This window comes from Oryctolagus cuniculus, chromosome 7 (assembly GCF_964237555.1).
Source record: "Oryctolagus cuniculus chromosome 7, mOryCun1.1, whole genome shotgun sequence".
NCBI classification, from domain to species: Eukaryota; Metazoa; Chordata; class Mammalia; order Lagomorpha; family Leporidae; genus Oryctolagus; species Oryctolagus cuniculus.
The window spans coordinates 85,466,804-85,487,864 of record NC_091438.1 but is presented as its reverse complement, the minus strand read 5'-3'; the positions used below and the strand labels follow the sequence as shown (position 1 = coordinate 85,487,864).

The window sequence follows — 21,061 nt, the reverse complement described above, 5'->3', positions numbered from 1 at the left end:
TTTGAAAGGCAGAGTGAGAGGTAGCATTTAACCTACATATTTGTATAGTTGTACTTATTTCTCAATCTAGATTTCTGGGTAAAAAGAACAAATAACTGATTCTGAAAGCACAAAGTTGAAACTCTGGCTTAAATTAAAATAATCCTAATACAATATAATCCAGATGATTCTGATCTGACAGCCATGTTTTAAAGTAGGCTCATTTTGGCATAATGAGATTCACTAACATTCTTGAGCCAATTATAAATTAAGTATTTTAAATTCACTTATCAAATTCCTTTGAAATAACAGCAAATTAAAAATATACAGAATAGGGGGCCGGCATTGTGGCACAGGAGGTTAACGCCCTGGCTTGAAGTACCGGCTTCCCATATGGGCGCCGGTTTGAGACCCAGCTGCTCCACTTCCGTTATAGCTCTCTGCTGTGGCCTGGGAAAACAGTAGAAGATGGCCCAAGACCTTGGGCCCCTGCACCCACGTGGAAGACTCAGAAGCAGCTCCTGGCTCCTGGCTTCAGTGTAGCTCCGGCCGTTGCGGCCAATTGGGGAATGAACCATCAGATGGAAGACCTCTCTCTCTCTCTCTCTCTCTCTCTCTCTCTAACTCTGACTTTCAAATAAATTAATAAATAAATCTTTAAAAAAAAAATAAACAGAATAGGGGCCAGCGCTGTAGCGCAGTGGGTTAAAGCTCCAGCATGTAGCGCTGGCATCCCATATGGGCGCTGGTTCGAGTCTCAGCTGCTTCTCTTTGATCCAGCTCTCTGCTATGGCCAGGGAAAGCAGTGGGAGATGGTTCAAGTGCTTGGGCCCCTGCATCTGCGTGGGAGACCTGGAAGAAGCTTCTGGCTCCTGGCTTCGGATCAGCTCAGCTCTGCAGTCATTTGGGGAGTGAACCAGTGGAAAGGAAGACCTCTCTCTCTCTGGCTCTACCTCTCTCTGTAACTCTTTCAAATAAATAAAATAATTCTTCAAAAAAAGTACACAGAATAAAAAGAGTGAAGTTAACAAACTGTTTTTCAAAATCCAAAAAAAAAAAAAAAGAAATCAGATTATTAATGAAGTCCAAGAATAAAAGAGGAAAAACAGATATGTAAATTCAAAACACATGACCAAAGTATAGGGGTAGAAAAATTTTGTCTTTCTCAAAATTTTATAAAAATATTATTAAAATTGCCCCCAAACAACACTCTTGTAGGAGTTTTCACAACTCATAACGTCTAAGTCACAACAGAAATAGATTTTGCCAAAGTAATTTTTCTCTTACTTGATCTGAGGTTTTATATTAAGGAAACAACTTTAGTAATTGCACGAATGGCTTGTTTACTTTGTTTTGGGATTTCTATGCGTCCATGTAGATGAGCATCATGCATAGGCCATGTGTTGTATAGTACAGATCGATAACTTAATTTAGAAAGCTCAACAATTAGAACTGAGGAAGTAAATGAGGCTAGTGTAATCATGTTAAGAAAATGATGCAGGGGCCAGCACTGTGGCACAGGGGGTTAAGTCAATATGGGATGCATCAGCATCCATTGAGTGTCGGTTTGAGTCTCTGCTGCTCTACTTCCAATTCAGCTTCCTGTATATGAGCCTGGGAAAGGAACAGAGGTTGGCCCAAGTCCTTGGGCCCCTGCACTCGTGTGGGAGACCCAGAAGAAGCTCCTGGCTCTTGGCTTTGGCCTGGCGCAGTCCCAGTCATTATAGCCATTTGAGGGAGTGAACAGCAGACCTCTTTCTGTCTATCTAACTCTGCTTTCAAATAAATTCAATCTTTAAAAAAAGAAAATAAGAGAAAATAAAACTAAAGAAAAAGAAAATGTTGTAGTGGTGAAATAAAATATCAATTATGGATTTTGAAAGCTGCTTTACAAAGGTGCTTATAAGGCTCTGACTTATTCTACGTATTTCTCTCTTTTATTTATTTATTTATTTATTTATTTATTTATTTATTTATTTATTTTTTGACAGGCAGAGTTAGTGAGAGAAAGAGACAGAGAGAAAGGTCTTCCTTCTGCTTCACATTCATTTTTGATCCTTATTGCTAAGTTCAATTACTTTTAAATCCTGAAGGTTTGAGTTCCAGTATTTTTACTGCACTTGGTGAGATACGGCTCCTCAAGGGAACTCAGTTTTCCTTATCAATGTAATGTTAGGAAAGATACCTATTCATGGGCTAGTTTACAAAGGTTAAATATAACCAATGTTTCTACAGTGTAATTTGTCAAACTAGTACAAAATTTGTCAAACCACTATAAAATAAGATTTTATACTCCAAATTAACTGAGCACTCCTGGTAGAGAAATAACATACTTATCAGGAATTATATTTATGATCCCTGACATGTCTAGTTAGTATAAAAAATATGAATTTTATGGACAGACTTGAGTTCAAATCTTGGCCTTGTAAATGTAACTTGGTTTCTTTAGCTAAATCAATTTTCAGAACCTAAGTCCAATCTTGTAAAACAGAAACACAGGATATATGTTATTAAAATTAATACATGTAAAAACATAAACACAGTGACAGCACATTATTTTAGGGCAAGTGCTTTGGCTTAGCAGGTAAAGTTGCCACCTGCAGTGCCGGCATCCCATATGGGCACTGGTTCGAGTCCTGGCTGCTCCACTTCCAATCCAGCTCCCTGCTAATGCCTGGGAAAGCAGAGGAAGTTGGCCCAAGTCCTTGGGTCCCTACACCCATGTGGGAGACCTGGAAGAAGTTCCATGCTCCTGATTTCAGACTGGTTCCTGGCTGCTGGTTTCGGATTGGCCCAGCTCTGGTTGTTGCGGCCACCTGGGGAGTGTACCAGCGGATGGAAGACCTCTCTCTCTCTCTCTCTCTTTCCGTCTTTCCCTCTCTAACTCTGCATTTCAAATAAATAAATCTTTTAAAAAAATTTCACCCCCAAATTAGGACAAAAATTAAAAAAATTGTTGTCTATTTTTTCAAATTCTTCTTTCTCCATGTTAATGTAGGGAATCTTAATTAGTCTTACTCTTGTTAACAAAGCATACAAATTTCCCCTGGAAATGAATTAACTATATCCTAGTATTACAGTATTTTAGAGTTGGCAGGGACTTTATCCACTCTTTTTTTATCTTCATGGTGAGACATTAGAGCCCTGAGAAGCTAAATTATCTTCTTGGGGTAATTCATGGAAGTGCAGAATTGGACAATAAGACTGATCTTTTCAGCTGCTACACTTAACTGTTCATTCATTCCTTGCTTAAAAATACTTACACAGGCTACCATATTCTAGATATTGTTTTGGCACTGGGATTACAATAGTTAACTAAGGTATTCAATAGAGGTAAAAGGACAAAGGCTTTCTAAGAAAAAAATCTACATGTAAAGTAGAAATAGGCAGGAATAAGCTTGCTCTATGTACTGAGCAGAGTGGATATGTCTGTAGTACTGGGTAGCACCTGGGAATACACAAAATTCAGAGCATTTTGGTAACTATACTGAATTACTGTGAAATGCCTTGTTAGAGTAGAGGTTGAAGGTAAAATGAAATATATGAATCACCTAGAAATTTCAATTACTCATGCATTATTCCCTCCAAAGAGAATATAAAATTGAGTCTAAAATATTCTAATAATACAACTACAATGGATACATTTATTAGATTAAGTTGAGAGTTTAAATATTTCCCAAGTTTTAGAGAGAAATCTCATTTTATATTTCATGTAATTCCCTTAACCAATATTCAAAACAGTATATATCTGAGAGATCACTTTGGCAATTGTAGGCTTGTAACCTGCTAAGAAGTTGACCATAGTATCACATGGATCTACTCTTCAGTATAGCCTGACACTCAAGTTCTCAAGTTCTAAGCTATAGAAACTTCAATGGTTTTGTTTACATCTGTAAACACTCACCCACTTGTGCCAACTGGCTAAGCTTTGGGTTCCCTAGAATAAAGTTTTTAATTCTTATCATCATGAAATATCTTTAAGAAGAATGCCACAGGGACTGGCACTGTGGTATAGAGGGTAAAGCCTCCACCTGCAGTGCCAGCATCCCATATGGTGCCAGTTTGAGTCCTGGCTGCTCCACTTCTGATCTAGCTCCCTGTTCATGTGCCTGGGAAAGCAGTGGAAGATGACCAAAATGACCCAAGTGTTTGAGCCCTTGCACCCACATGGGAAACCCAGAAGTTGTTTCTGGCTCCTGACATCTGGGGAGTGAACAAGCAGATAGAAGATCTTTGTCTCTCCCTCTCTGTCTGTGTGTGTGTGTAACTCCGATTTTCAAGTAACTAAATAAAAATCTTAAAAAAAAAAAAAGTGCCACATATGAATGAACCCTATTCCATCACTGCAAGAAAATCACCTCTGAAATGATAAAAAATGTTTTGGATCCTGCTCTGCACATTTTATTTGTGTAGATATTCTTCAGGTACATGTAACCTAAAATAACTCTGGAAAACAATGACATATTTGCACTTAAAAAAAATTTCTTTAGGCCAGCGCCAAGGCTCACTAGGCTAATCCTCCACTTGTGGTGCTGCCATCCCGGGTTCTAGTCCCAGTAGGGGCGCTGGATTCTGTTCCGGTTGCTCCTCTTCCAGTCCAGCTCTCTTCTGTGGCCCGGGAGTGCAGTGGAGGATGACCCAAGTGTTTGGGCCCTGCACCCGCATGGGAGACCAGGAGGAAGCACCTGGCTCCTGGCTTCGGATCAGCAAAGTGCGCCGGCTGCAGCGACCAATTGGGGGGTGAACCAACGGAAAAGGAAGACCTTTCTCTTTCTCTCTCTCTCTCACTGTCTAACTTTACCCGTCCAAAAAAAAAAAAAAATTTCTTTAAACGGACACAAAAAACAATTTACAGTGTATTATAAACTTGATGATTAAAAATAACACTGTTACATTACTCTTAAGTAAATTCACTAGAATCTAAATACCAGAGAATCCGATACCATACCATCCATTTAAAAAATAATGGGGGTAGGTGTACAGCCTATCAGTTGTCACTGGGTAAGAGGCCTGGGTATCCTATTGGAGTACTTGGGTTCAAGTTCCAGTAATGCAGACCATGGAGGCAGTGGTGATGGCTCGAGTAATTAGGTTACTGGAGCCAGTGTTGTGCACATTAAGCTGCTGCTTGCAACATCATTGTTCCATATCAGTGTGCTAGTTAGAGGCCTAGCTCCAATTCAGCTTCCTGCTTATGAACCAGGGAAGGCAGCAGAAGGTGGCCCAAGCATTTGGGCCCCTGCCACAAAAGGAATTCCTGGCTACTGGCTTTGGCCTGGCCCAGAACTGGCTGCTGTGGCCATTTTGGGAATGAACCAGTAGATGGAAGATATCTCTCTGTATGCCCTTCTGTCACTTTTCCATTCAAACACACACACACACACACACACACACAAATAAATATTTTAAAATATGAATAATTATGTTTCTGCCACCCCTATGGGAGACCTGTATTGAATTTCCAGTTCCTGACTTTAACTAGGCCCAGTCCTGGGAAATGTGGGCATCTGAGAAGTGAACCAGTAGATAGGAGCTCTTTCTCTGTCTCTTTCAAAAAAACTAAACACATCATGAGCACATTTTTTTTTTTTTTGACAGGAAGAGTGGACAGTGAGAGAGAGACAGAAAGGTCTTCCTTTGCCATTGGTTCACCCTCCAATGGCTGCTGTGGCCAGCGCACCCCGCTGATCCGAAGGCAGGAGCCAGGTGCTTCTCCTGGTCTCCCATGGGGTGCAGGACCCAAGGACTTGGGCCATCCTCCACTGCACTCCTGGGCCACAGCAGAGAGCTGGCCTGGAAGAGGGGCGACCGGGACAGAATCCAGCGCCCCGACCGGGACTAGAACCCGGTGTGCTGGCGCCGCAAGGTGGAGGATTAGCCTATTGAGCCGCGATGCCAGCCTGAGCACATTCTTCTTTAAGAGCTAGAAATGTTCTTTGGTTTCCTTTTCTTCTTGAACTCCTATTTCCATTCCAATTCTCCTACAATTTTTTTTTTATCCTAAATAATATCTCTATGCTTGAAAATGTTTTACTGATTATATACCTTTGCAAAACAAAAAAAAAAGCATATGCAAATTAACTTATATAGCTTTAAATGTTAAAATTTCTTCTGTATAATTCTAATTACTGGCATACAATCAAAACAACACAGATATACCACAAACATTTAAAGTAAGATTTTATTGGAAATGCATTTCTTTTTTTTTTTGACAGGCAGAGTGGACAGTGAGAGAGAGAGACAGAGAAAAAGGTCTTCCTTTGCCGTTGGTTCACCCTCCAATGGCTGCCGGGGCCGGCGCGCTGCGCTGATCTGATGGCAGGAGCCAGGTACTTCTGGTCTCCCATGGGGTGCAGGGCCCAAGCACTTGGGCCATCCTCCACTGCACTCCTGGGCCACAGCAGAGAGCTGGCCTGGAAGAGGGGCAACCAGGACAGAATCCGGCACCCCGACCAGGACTAGAACCCGGTGTGCCGGCGCCACAAGGAGGATTAGCCTAGTGAGCCATGACACCGGCCGGGAAATGCATCTCTTAATATGATGGAGGGAACACTGATGATGGCATCTTCTCCTAGAGGCAACTTTACTACTGATTCTTAGATTAAGTGATTTGACTCATAAGTGATTTGACCCATTTGGAATCAAATTCCAAAAGAAAACAAGGAGTAAGTAATCGGATCTGGGTCTAGAGAACAAATCCTTATTATTCATTACTCCTTCTTTTATCACAGTTACTTTCTAAGGAATTACCCAAAGGTAGAAATGGTCTCTGGCTAATGACAGAAGACAAGACATCTAATGGTGGCTAATACTGTTCTCAGAAATTTTGGAATAACTTCTGTGTCCTCTAATATATATTTAATTTCATACCATCATTACAGAAATAATCTTAATTTTCAAAAACCTCAATTTTCTAATGGTTGGAAATTTTCTTTTTAAATCCTAGCTTTTAACACACATCAACTTCCTATTTTTTTTTTTTTGACAGGCAGAGTGGACAGTGAGAGAGAGAGACAGAGAGAAAGGTCTTCCTTTGCCGTTGGTTCACCCTCCAATGGCCGCCGCGGCCAGCGCACTGTGGCCGGCGCACCGCGCTGATCCGATGGCAGGAGCCAGGAGCCAGGTGCTTTTCCTGGTCTCCCATGGGGTGCAGGGCCCAAGCACCTGGGCCATCCTCCACTGCACTCCCTGGCCACAGCAGAGGGCTGGCCTGGAAGAGGGGCAACCGGGACAGAATCCGGCGCCCCGACCGGGACTAGAACCCGGTGTGCCGGCGCCGCTAGGCGGAGGATTAGCCTAGTGAGCCGCGGCGCCGGCCTCAACTTCCTATTTAGAATATCTTTAAAGTATATTTTTCAACTATCCTCCATAAACCTGAAACAAGATCATCTAATTTTCTTGGTCCAATCAGGTAATATGTACAGATTAATATTTAAGGGATGTAAAATGTGATTAAAATCCATCCTAATATTGATGTATTTCTTTATATAACTTCAACAACTCAACTGAATAAATATCTACAAAATACTAAATAAAAAACACATTAGACACTGTATGGAATCCACAAATGTCCTCTAAGAGTTTACTATCCTGATCAGTGTTTCTCAAAGTGTGGTCTCAGGAATAACTTATCTATGTGCCCTAGGAGGCATATATTGTAAAGAATGCAGGTTTCTAGGTCCTTCATAAGGTTTACTAAACCAGAACCTCTGGGGATAAGCTAGAAATCTACATCTTCAGCAAATATCCCAGATAATCATGATGGACACAGAAATCTGGGAAGCAGTGTTCTGAGAAGAGAAGAAACACAGGGTACAAGTTAGGCTTAGAGATGTTTATGGTAAGAGAAATTAATTGTCCAGTAGAGGCACGGATTATGCAAAAGCAAGGAGGGATCCCCTTGTAGTAGGATTGGCAACAGACCTATTGGAATCAAGTAGGACTGGGATCTGGCATGTTGGCAAGCAGAGTTGAGAGCCTAGGAGTTAACGTCTGAGCAAGTAGCCTGAGCTACGAGGTCAGCTCTGCCGTATGGTCAAGGGGGTCTTCGCTTGCTGGCTGAATAGGTGTAAGTAAAAGCCAAAAAGAGTTCAACTGAGCTTCAATAGAGGTTTTCACACAGGCAACATCAGTTTCTCTAAAAGGGCATAGGAAAAAGTATCTTACCTTTCAACTTCACTGAAAATGATTTAAAAATATTTCATATTAAAGACCCATAGAGATCCAAAGAAAGCAAAGGAACATTAGTTTTTTATTTAAAAAACATCCTCTCAGCATGGAAATAAAATCATCCAAAAGAAATAGCTCATACTTTCTCTGATTGCTTTTCAAACAAAAAATGTTCCAAAATTATTAACTAAAATCAGCATAGCAGGAAACAACTAGTAGAATCTGTGCAAGTACAACAGGCTAGTACCCCCAGGAAGTGTAATACTTTTCTGTAATATTTATGAAATTAAAACCTAGATAATGGTTAAATTATGGTTTGTGTTTAAAGTCTAAACTCTTGGCTTTGCATGTCGATTTTTGGAATCAGAGTAAAGGTAACTGGCATGTCGTTCCATCACAAAGTGTCTGTGGTAGCCATGCAAAGATGTTCATGGAATCCCAGGGACACCTTTTATGTCTGTTTTTAATACCCATCTGTTGTAGTATTTATCACACATCTATTTTTCCTTCTAGACTGTTAGCTTCTTGACAGTTGGTCTTTTAGATGACTACATATTCCATGTGCTGGCACATGGATGTGGCTCACTGAAAACTAACTAAATAAGTGAAAACTATAGACTTGATCAATCTTAACCCACTGATATTTTAGATGAAGTTCATATATCAAAAAGCCTGTTCTCTGAGCAGGCATTTCTTCTGAAGTAACTTAAATTATCAGCTTATTGAGCCTGTATTATAATCTAATCATCTCTCTCCCTCGCCTCCCCTAGCTTATTTTATGAACTGAAGCTCTCAATTGGCTAAATGACATACAGTCACAAAAGACCAATTAAAAAATCCTTTAGGAGCAAGTGTTATGGCACAGCAGGTTTAAGATGCTACTTGAGACACCCAAATCCCATATGGAAGTTTCAGTTCAAGTCTTGGCACCTCTGCTTCTTATCCTGCTTCTTGTTAGTGTATCCTGGGAGGCAGTGGATGATGGCAAGTGATTGAGCTCCTGCCACTCCTGTGGGAGACCTGGTTGGAGCTTCAGGCTTCTGGCATTGGCCTGGCCCCAGTCCTGGCTGTTGCAGACATTTGGGGAGTGTATCACAGACAGGGAATCTCCCTTTGCTTTTCAAGTATATGAAAATAAACAAACAAACATCTCTTTGGGTCAAATCCTGATATTTTGTAAAAAAAAGTTTTAGTGGAACACAGCTATGCTCATTGTTTTTCTTTTTAAAATATTTTACTGATTTAAAGGCAGAGTTACTGAGCGGGGAGGGAGAGAGAGACAAAGAGAGAAATCTTCTAACTGCTTGTTCCCTCTTCAAATGGCTGCATAAGCTGGCCCTGTGCCAGCAAGGAGCCTGTAACTCCTGTGTCTCCTACATGGGTGGCAGTAGCCCAAGCACTTGGGCCATCTTCTCTGCTTTCCCAAGAGCATTAATAGGGAGCTGAATTAGAAATGTAGCATTTAGGACTCAAACTGTGCTCATATGAAATGCGAGTGTCAGAGGTAGCAGCTTAACTTACTGCACTATCACACTGGCCCCCATGCCTACTGTTTATGTAGTCTATAGCTGTTTCTGTGCTACAATGGCAGAATTGACTAACTGTCATCATGTGACTCACAAAGCCAAAAATACTTACTAGCTAGCCATTTACAGAAAAAAGTTGTCCAAGACTTGCTTTCATGTACTGAAGTGGCATCAATATGTAATGCCCAGGATGCATACATGTTGAAATCAATTAGTACATTACTTTTTAGAAATCAAGATGAAAATCTTATCACAGTAAAGTCACTCTTACAGCACTGCAGAAAATATAAAGATGAGGATGTCTAGAGGAGATCCAAGATAGTGGAATAGGGAGGGAACTTACTGCTCTAGTCTAAGGGAAGATAGTTTAAAAAAAGTGGAGAGTATAGTCTCAGGGAAGAGTTAGGGAGAAAATGGCAGAATAAACTTCATGCAAATCAGACGGACATTGTGGACCTAGTGGAGAGTTTGGATGTGCACAACTCTGGGCCCCAGTGGCTAAGAGCCCCAGCACCAGCTCTGGAGTGAGATGAGAGGCTTTGGCAGCCCCAGCCACTGGCGATAAAGCTGTAGGAAGAGCCTGGCGTGGGCCTGGCTTAGAGCCCTGTCGGGGACAGAGTAGTTGCCAAGTTAGAGGAGAAAAAAAGGGTGCATGTTTCTCTCTCTACAACCACCCTGCACTGGTGTCCTGTAACAAGCTGAGAGAAGGTGGGTGCCATTTTGGACATACATAACAGCTGCCATCAGCTCTTGTCCATGTGACCAACAACCAGCCAAGTGGAGATACTAGGACTGTGAAAATACTGTGGCTGGAAAAGAAGATGCAGGATGTGGCTGGGACTTTGGGCAGCCACTGTGGGTGGCTGCACTGCACACACTCGGGGCTCCCTGAATTCCAGGTGCGGATGATTGCTGTGGGATCTGTGATCACACCAAGGACTGCACAGTTCCTTTGTGTGGTTCGTGGGGCAGAGGACGAATACTGGACTCACTTGGGTTAGCACCCTGACACTGCTCTCCTTTGAGTAGAAGAAGTGAGTGTGAGACTACAACAGAACAAGCCTCACCTCTGATTAAAACAAAAATATAAACAACAAAAAAAAGAGATTTACCACACTGAACCTGGGTGTCATCTTGGATGCTCCCTTCACCCTGGATCACTGAATAGAGCTTCCTGGCCACACTCACCACACGCCCCTGGGCATTGACTTAAAAATCAAACACTACACTAAGCCACAGGGACATAGTCCAAAGATAAACACAACCACAGGGGAAAAAAAAACAAAGAAATGAAGTGTCTCTACAAATGCTGAATAATAATCGTAGCAATTCAAGAAACAAGAGTAGGAAGACAACATTATGCCCCCCAAAAGAACACAACACTTCAATATTAGAATGTGAAGATTAAGAGACTGAAGAAATGCCAGAAACAGAATTCAAAAAACTGACTGTACGATTACTTAGAAGTAATCAGAGGCAAATCTATGAACTAAAGAAATCTGTACATGAAATGAAAGAAAATTTCTCCCATGAAACTGATGTTAGTAAAACAGTGTGGTCCTATCTGTGGTACCACCTTAAGTCCCGGGTGTCATCTTAGGCTTTGGCCCCCATTGCCATCTTGCACAGTAAGCTCTGGTCCTAAGCCCAGCCTGGCTTGCTAGAAGTCAGACTAAATGGCCCAACCACAAGTTTCAGCTCCACCCCTAGCCTAGCACAATTCGTCAGTCCCACTTCATTATCCTCTGCAAGGCTATAACAGGACCTGTTTCCCACACATGTGCTCTCTTGATCTTTCTCTCTAGACCCCTCTCTCCCTTTGTCACCCTCTGTCACCCTCTCCCTCCAGACTGTTAGGTTAACTGCTACCCAACAATAAAACTTTTCTTTATTCTCGTGTTAGGTGTGTTTTGTGGTGGCCTTACAACTGAGATCTTAAAGAGAAATCAAAATGAAATGTTGGAAATGAAGAACTGAATATAACAAATAAAGAATGTGGTGGAAAACCTTAACAAAGGACTCAGTGAAGAAGAATGAAGAATATCCAAGTTAGAAGACAAATCTATGGGAATTTTACAATCAGACCAAAAACAAGAAGAAATTAGAAAACTAAAAAACACTGTTGGAGATTTATAGGATACTAACAAATGATGCAACACATGGGTCTTAGGAGTTCCTGAAGGTGAAAAAAGAGAGAATGGATTAGAAGGTCTTTTTAGTGAAATAATTACAGAAAGCTTCCATAATTTGGAGAAAGGAAGGGACATCCAAATAGAGGAAGCACAAGGAACTCCTAAAAGAAAGGACCACAAAAGATCTTCATGACACGTTGTAGTTAAATTTTCCACAGTAAAATGTAAGAAAAAAAATTCTAAATTGTGCACAAGAGAAATGCCAGATTACTTTCAGAGGATCTCCAATTACACTCACAGATGACTTTCATCAGAAACTCTACAGACAGGCTAGAGAGAATGGAGAGATATCTTCCAAATCCTAAGAGAAAAAAACTGTTAACCCAGAATACTATACCCTGAAAACCTCTCATTTATGCATGAAGGTGAAATAAAGACCTTCCATAACAAACAGAAATTGAAGGATTTGTCACCACCTGTTCAGCCTTACAAAAGATGCTTAAGGATGTGCTACACAGAGAAACACAGAAACATGGTCATCACTGCAAAAGAAGGTGAAGGTGGAACAACTCTCAGTAAAAGTACAAAGGAAATCCAAAGTAAACAATACGAATATTTATTGGAAAATGGATTAAATGGATGAATGGATTAAAAAAAAAACCCATCTATTTGCTGCCTAAAAGAAACGTATCTCACCAACAAAGATATATGCAGAATGAAAGTGAAAGAAAGGAAAAAGATATTCTATGCTAGCAGAAACCAAAAACAGCTGATGTAGCCATCCTAATATCAGACAAAATAGACTTTAACATAAAAACTATTAAAACAAAGAAGGGCACTATGTAATGACTAAGGGATCAATTTAATAGGAAGATGTGACTATTATAATTGTATATGCAACTAATTACAGGGCATCTGGATATTTAAAAAAATGTTAATGGATCTAAAAGGAGACACACAGACTCCAATACAATAGTAATGGGGGACTTCAATACTCCATTTTCAGCAATGGGCAGATCAACCAGAGAAAATTAGCAAAGAAACAGAGTTAATCGACCAATGGACCTAACAGGTATCTACAGAACTTTCCATCCCACAGTCATAGAATATACATTCTTCTCACCAGTGCATGGAACTTTCTCTAGGATTGACCACATGCTAGGCCATAAAGCAAATCTCAGAAAATTCAAAACAATCAAAATCATACTATGCATCTTCTCAAACCACAATGGAATGAAGCTGGTAATCAACAACTCAGGAATCTCCAGAACATATGTAACATGGAGACTGAACAACATTCTTCTGAATGAACAGTCGGTCATAGAAGAAATAAAAAAAATTCTGGAAACAAATGAATACAACATATCAAAACTTATGGGATACAGCAAAAACAGTGTTAAGAGGAAAGTTTACAGCAATTGGTTCCTAAATCAAGAAATTGGAAAGGCACCAAATAAATGAGCTATCAATGTACTTCAAGGACCTAGAAAAACAAGGGCAAACCAAACCCAAATCTAGCAGGAAAAAAGAAATAATTAAAATTAGAGAATAAACAAAATTGAAACAAAAAAAAACTATACAAAAAAATCAGCAAAACAAAGAGTTGGTTTTTATAAAACAAATTTGACACACCACTGGCCCAACTAACCAAACCAAACCAAACCAAACCAAACCAAACCAAAACCCAAATGAAAATTAGAGATGAAAAAGGAAATGTAACGACAGATACCACCACATAAATAAAAAGAAATCATTAGAAATTACTACAAAGAGCTGTATGCTAACCAACTGGGAAACCCAAAAGAAATGGACAGATTCCTGGACACATACAGCCTACCTTATTTGAACCATTAAGACAAAGAAAACCTAACCAGACTAATAAACAAGACAAAATTGATTCAGTTATAAAGACCCTCCCAACAAAGAAAAGCCCAGGACTGGATGCCTTCACTGGTAAATCCCAGTAGACATTTACAGAAGAACTAACTCTAATTTGTCTCAAGTTTTTCAAAACAATTAAAAGGGAGGGAATCCTCCCAAATTATTTTTATGAAGCCAGCATCACCTTAATTCCTAAACCTGAAAAAGATACAACATAGAAAGAGAACTACAGACAAACTTTCCTGATGAACACAGACACAGAAATCCTTAACAAAATTCTAGCTAATTGAATCCAACAATACATCAGAAAGATCATTCACATGGATCAAGTGGGATTGATCCCTGGTATGCAGGGATGGTTCAACATTCACAAATCATTCAATAAATGCTAAATAATAAACTAAAGAACAAAAATCATGATTATCTCAATAGATAAAGAGAAAGCATTTGATAAAATACAACACCCTTTCATGATGAAAACTCTAAGCAAACTGGGTACCGAAGGAACGTTCCTCAGCATAATTAAAATGGCAATTTATGACAAACCCATGGCCAGTGTCCTATTGAATGGGGAAAAGATGGAAGCATTCCACTAAGATCTGTAACCAGACAAGGATGCCCACTTTTACCACTACTATTCAATATAGTCCTGGAAGTTTTAGCCAGACCCAATAGGCAAGAAAAAGAAATCAAAGGGATACAAATTAGAAAGGAGGAAGTCAAACTATCCCTATTTGCAGATGACATGATTTTATATATAGGGGATCTAAAGGACTCCACGAAGAGACTATTGGAACTCATAGAAGAGTTTGGTAAAGTGGAAGGATATAAAATCAACACACAAAAATCAAGTCTTTGTATACACAGACAATTCCATAGCTGAGATAGAACTTCTAAGATCAATTCCATTCATCATAGCTACAAAGAAAAACGAAACAAAACAAAACAAGGATGTCAAAAATCTCTGATGGGAATTACAAAATATTAAATAAATAAATAGAAGATACATGAAAATGGAAAAATCTTCCTTGTTCATAGATTGGAAGAATCAATAACATCAAAATGTCCATACTACTGAAAGCAATTTACAGATTCAATGCAATACCAATCAAAATATCAAGGACATTATTCTTAGATATAGAAAAAACGATGCTGAAATTCATATGAAACACAGGAGACTCTGAATAGCTAAAGCAATCTTACATACAAAAACAATGATGGAGGCATCACAATACCCAATTTCAAGACATACTACAGGGAAGTTATAATCAAAACAGCCTGGTACTCATACAAAAACATATAGCTAGACCAACAGAACAGAACAGAAATGACAGAAATCAATCTGTGCATCTACAACCAACTTATCTTTGACAAAGGAACTAAAATCAATCCCTGGAGCAAGGACAGTTTCTTCAACAAATGGTGCTGGGAAAACTCGATCTCCACATGCAGAAGTATGAAGCAAGATCCCTACCATACACCTTATACAAAAATCCACTCAAAATGGATTAAAGACCTAAATCTATGACCCAATACCATCAAATTATTAGAGAACATTGGGGAAACCCTGGCATAGGCAAAGAGTTCTTAGAAAAGACCCTGGAGGTACAGGCAAACAAAGCCAAAATTGACAAATGGGATTACATCAAATCGAGAAGTTTCTGTATTGCAAAAGAAACACTCAGCAAAGTGAAGAAGCAACTGACAGAATGAGAGAAATTATTTGCAAACTATGTAACTTATGAAGGATTAATAACCAGAGTATATAAAGAGATCAATAAACTCCACAACAACAAAGCAAACAACCCAGTCAAGAAATGGGCAAAGGATTTAAACAGGCATTTTTCAAAAGAGGAAACCCTAATGGCCAACAGACACATGAAAAGATGCTCAACATCAATGGCCATCAGGGACATGCAAATCAAAACCACAATGAGGTTTTACCTCAGCCCAGTTGAATGGCTTTCATACAGAAATCAACAAACAACAGATGCTGGTGAGCATGTGTGGAAAAAGGTACCATAATCCACTGTTGGTGTCAATGCAAACTGGTACAGCCACTATGGAAGACAGTATGGAGATACCTCAGAAATTTGAATATAGCCCTACCACATGATCCAGCCATCTCTCTCCTGGGAATTTACCCAGGGAAATGAAAGAGTTATCTGTACCCCTACATTTATTGCAGCTCAATTCACAATAGCTAGGATATGCATTCAACTCAAATGCTTGTCAAATGAAGACTGAATAAAGAAATTATGGTTTGTATACTATGGAATACTACATAGCGGTTAAAAAAAAAACACGAAATCCAGTTGTTTGCAACAAAATGGATGAAACTGGAAAACAAAATAATTACTGAAATAAGCCAGTCCCCAAAGGACAAATACCATGTGTTCTCCCTGACTTGTGATAACCAATAGAGCACCTAAAAGGTAATCTATAGAAGTGACATCGACACATTGAAAAGCAATAACTTTGAATAGCCCTTGTCTCGACTGCTGAGGAACAGTTTTCCTTTTTCCATATTATTATTTGAACTCTTTACTTATCATAGTTAATCATATGTGTGTATAAAGTTAAATGAAAATAAATCTTAGTAAAAAAATAAGAATGGGAATAGGAGGAGGAGGAGGGGTAGGAGAATATGTGGGTGGGTGGGTATGCTGGGAAGAATCACCATGATCCTAAACTTGTAATTATGAAATGTATTAAGTTTGTATGCCTTAAATAAAAGGTTTCTGGGAAAAAAAAAGATGAAGGATGTCTAAAGGCAGTCACTGTCCTCAAAAATAGTTTATCATCAATATACTTCATGGGATAAGACACAAGGTATGGTTGGAGGAATTTTGAAAATTATGAAACGTATTTTGAGGGTCAACGATAAAGAAAATACATCCAGTTTGGAGGAAGGGATTGGATTCTGCCACAGACATAGCAGAGACAACATATGGGAAGTTATTATATCAGGAAGACTGGCAAAGTGGATGGAAGACATTAAGGACATCAATTATGTAGGGAGGGGTGTCAAGGGAGAAGTGAAAAGTCAAAGTTGTTTGGCTCCTAACAGAATGACCATACTAGTAACAGAAGGTAAGTATCAAGATTTGCTGTTTTTAAGATGCCAGGTATAGAGCCAGTATATTTAATACAATACATACATACACACACAGACATCCCATTTAATAGAAGACACTTCCCATCCCCCCCAACAGCCCATTAAATATGACACACACATAGATACATCACACTGCCAACTCATTTAATATGACACACACACACACAGTTTATTTCATATAAGACATCTCCCCAACACACACACATACACAGCCCATCTCTCTCTCTCTTTCTCTCTCTCTCTCTCTCACACACACACACCCTGGAAGAAATGAGTGTGGTTCAGTGAGATATAGACATGCTGAGCTTAAGATTTAATAAGATGTATCCATGAAGAAAGCTGTAAACTAGGATTTGAAACTTGGGAGAAAGGTTGAAAATATATCCAATTTTGGGAGTCATTTGTACAGGAACAACAGGTGATGACATCTTAAGCTCCTGAAACCTCACATTCTTGCAATATCTAATTTATGTCAAAAGAAATGTAAACTAACATGATTGGGAATTTGTTCCTTTGTGGTTAGTGGTGAGTAGCCTGCTGGGACTATAGCTAATTGTGAACTTAAGCATGCTTCCCAGAAGTATAAGAAATTATTTGGCTAGAAATAGCTGCATTAAAAAATAATAATGTATAATACAATCAACTGCCAGCCATGTGGAACTTTTTATTTTAAATAGATTGGCTCAGTTTACTAAGGAAATAATCTCCAGAATTAAAAACAAATGAAATCTCACATTTACTGAGTCATTTCAATAAGATGTTACCTGTAAATATTTTTCCAATTGTAATACAAAATATTTGAATAATATCTATTTATTGAGTTATTTGTTGTGTGCCAGGAACTATGTTAAATCACTGACATATATTAACTCAAATAGATCTTCAACAACAGTTCAATATCATGCCTGTCTCAATCCCTACTTTCAAATGGGAAAACAGAGGCTTAGTAACTTTCCAAAGTATGCATCAAATTAAGACATTATGTTGACTTTATAGAAAATCCTCAGTGTAGATTTTTTAGATGTTGGCAAAAACATTCCATAATTTGGATTAGGCTTAAGGAGCAATGCTGTAAAAAAATTCTTATTTAATATACAATATTTGCAATGTGAGCAATTTGGTCTACAAAATCTGAACAGGAGGCTCTTAAGAAAAATAAGAGGGTCTACTTCGCCATATATTCTGGAAGGATAATGTTACTTTTTCTTATAGTATTATAATCCCACTCTAAAGAATCCTAATAATAAAGCATTAGTATAAAAAGGTCATTCTTCTGAAAATAATGTTGGGTGTACTTGAAATTCAGCCTGCCCTAAATCTGTGTAGGACTTGGGCCCCTTTGCTTCCCATTCATTGTTCCCAACAGCCAACTAGTTATTAAACCTTACTAATTTTTCTGCTTGATTTTTATAGCTGCATACTCAACATCTTGAGATCTTAACTTGATAACAGCAGAGGGTCCAGAACGAATTCTTCAACTTCATTTAAAGAAAAAAGTTCTACAGGGAAGTTTCTGGCTTTGCACCAGTCCAGCTGCAACTGTTGCAGCCATCTGGGGAGTGAATCAGCAGATGGAAAATCTCTTTCTCTCTCCCTCCCTCTCTCTATGTAACTCTTTCAAATAAATAAGTAAATCTTTCAAAAAAAAGTTTTGAAATATTGTTCTGAACACATATATACACTCCAACATCCTCAAATCACTTACTTTTTTTCCCAAACAACTAAATGTTCTTATGCATCTTGGCATCTTGTATCTTTCTTTGGACATGGACTATCCACCTTTAGTAAGAATCAAACATCATGACCACTACAATGCCTTTTCTGATGATGCAAGAGCAGCTGCTACCCTCCTTGCAGCCTAATAAACACTTAGGTATATATGTATGTGTCTGCCTTCTCCACTACAAAAGAATTATACCTTACTCATTTTTGCATAAGTCCTAATTTTTATTTATATGAATAGAAGATTTTATATGTTTAAACAACTTTTTAAAAAAGATTTATTCATTTATATTTATTTGAAAGTTAGAGTGACACACAAAGAGAGGGACTGACAGAGAGAGGAAGGGAGAAAGACGGAGAGGGAGGAGGTAATTCATCTATCTGCTGGTTCACTCCCTAAATGTCTGCAACAGCCATGGCTGGACCAGACTGAAGCCTGAAGCCAAAATCTCCATCTGAGTCTCCCATGTGAGTGGCAGGGGCCTAAATAGTTGAGCCATCTTCTGCTCCTTTCCCAGGCTCATTAGTAGGGAGCTGGATCAGAAGTGGGGCAGCCAATATTCAATGGCACTTTGACAAAAGGTGCTGGCATCCCAAGTGGCAGCTTAACCCGCTGTGCCATCAACATTGGCCTCAATCAATGGTTTTTATTTATTTTTGAAAGAATCATCCTGTACCTTCTTAAAATGCCCAAATCAGGATGTTATGCAAATATCAAAGCAGCAAAGCAAACATAAAGAGAAAATATACCTGAACTTTGTGAAAATAATTCCATTAATAAATAAAAACTAGACTTCAAACTAAATAAGACTTGGAAACTTACAACTGAAGAAAGCTTGCAGTTTTATAAATGAACAGCAATGCAAGAGCTGCTGCCCCTTGTAGTGCCCAGCTTTTCCAGTTCAAGAACACCAGTTTACTTTCTGAGAATAGAAAGTTGGTAACAATGTGGCGAAAAGGGCAACACCAAGAATTTTATTACCTGAATGATCTCCTCCACTGGGAGCATCAGCTCCACAGAGGCAGGAACACTCTTCCTTACTACTACAATCCAAATGTCTAGAAAGTACCTGGACCTTAGGGGGAACTCACTATGAATGAGTAAATAATATTTAAGTAGCTATATTAGTTTTCATCAGAAGAGAAAATCTCGTATGTATTCTGGAAAGAAAACTCTTAAAAGATTTGCAACAAATTGCCTGAGCTTTCCAGGATCACAATTTAAAAACAAAAGTCACACACAGTAAAGCTAAAATCTAGGAAATGCTTATTAAGCTTGCTCTAAATGATCAGGTATACCATAAGACAACTGCCATAAGCCCTCCAAGAATGGAAAAGCAAACCAGTGGAAATTGGCAATATCAAGTATTTGCTAAAAAATTTGCTCTGATGTTACAGGAATGCTGTAAATCATACGATACATTTAGTCAAGCAGCCACAAGGGAACTACACATTTCTGCCCGTTAAGCACTTTTCAGGAAATAATACGAATCTTCCTATTCAGTACTTATCTTCAATTAGAGCCTATGGTTTTATAACCTGTAATAATCTTCCTTAAGATGTTCTCTGAATACACTGTCCTTTAATGATGTAACTGTAATTATGCACACAATCAAATGTAAATCCTCATCTCATCATATTCCAGTCCAGCTCTCTGTTGTGGCCCAGGAAGGCAGTGGAGGATGGTCCAAGTGCTTGGGCCCCTGTACCCGCAAGGGAGACCAGGAGGAAGCACCTGGCTCCTGGCTTCGGATCGGCGCAGTGCGTCGGCCTTGGCAGCCATTTAGGGGGTGAACCAACAGAAGGAAGACCTTTCTCTCTGACTCTCTCACTGTCTAACTCTGCCTGTCAAATAAAAAAAAAAAAGAAAAAGAAATTAGTATAACTACGTTTTGAGGCTGATGTAACAATATCAGAAAATACAAGGATGTATCATACCCTAATTTTGCTTGATCTTCAAGATAAAAGCTACCTCAATTAGGATATCTGACACTACTGTCTTCAAGTGGTAGTACCACTACTCAGTTAAATAGCGTGGCAATTTTACTTTTTATTATTTATTTGAGAGTGAGAGAGAGTAAGCAAGCATACATGTCTTTCCATTTGCTGATTCATTCCCTAAATGCCCACAATGCCAGGGTTTAAGGAGCCGGGATGGCAATCCATCTCCCATGTAGGTGGCAGGAACCCAATTACTTAAGTTATCACCACTGCCTCTCGGGATCTGCATTAGCAGGAAGCTGGAGTCAGGAGCTGGGGCTGGATATTAAAGCCAGGTACTCTGATATGTTATGTGGGCATTTTTTTTTAAAAGATTTTATATTGAGAGGTAGAGTTACAAAAAAAGTGAGACACTGTTTCACTCCCTAAACAGCTGCAAAGGTCAGGCAGGGGCAGGCCAAAACCAGGAGCCTGGAGCCTCTTCCAGGTCTCCAAAGTAGGTGCAGAGAGGCCCAAGCACTTCTGTCATTCTCTGCTGCCCTCCAAGGCACACTAGCAGAGAGCTGGATCAGAAGTGGAGCAGCTAGGACTTG

General features: G+C 39.3%; 1 protein-coding gene across 2 annotated transcripts in view; it reads right to left on the bottom strand.

Moving 5' to 3' along the window:
* ZNHIT6 (zinc finger HIT-type containing 6) overlaps positions 1-21,061 on the bottom strand; it is a 67,691-nt gene that overhangs the window by 11,700 nt on the left and 34,930 nt on the right. Inside the window, exon 9 of one of the 2 annotated variants that reach the window (XM_051856298.2) lies at positions 17,451-20,372. The exons of the other annotated variant lie outside the window; for it this stretch is intronic. Within the exon in view, the coding sequence (XP_051712258.1) occupies positions 20,363-20,372 (10 nt within the window). The 3' untranslated portion in view covers positions 17,451-20,362. Of the gene's footprint in view, positions 1-17,450; positions 20,373-21,061 lie in introns of those variants that run through there. 2 annotated transcript variants of the gene reach the window in all.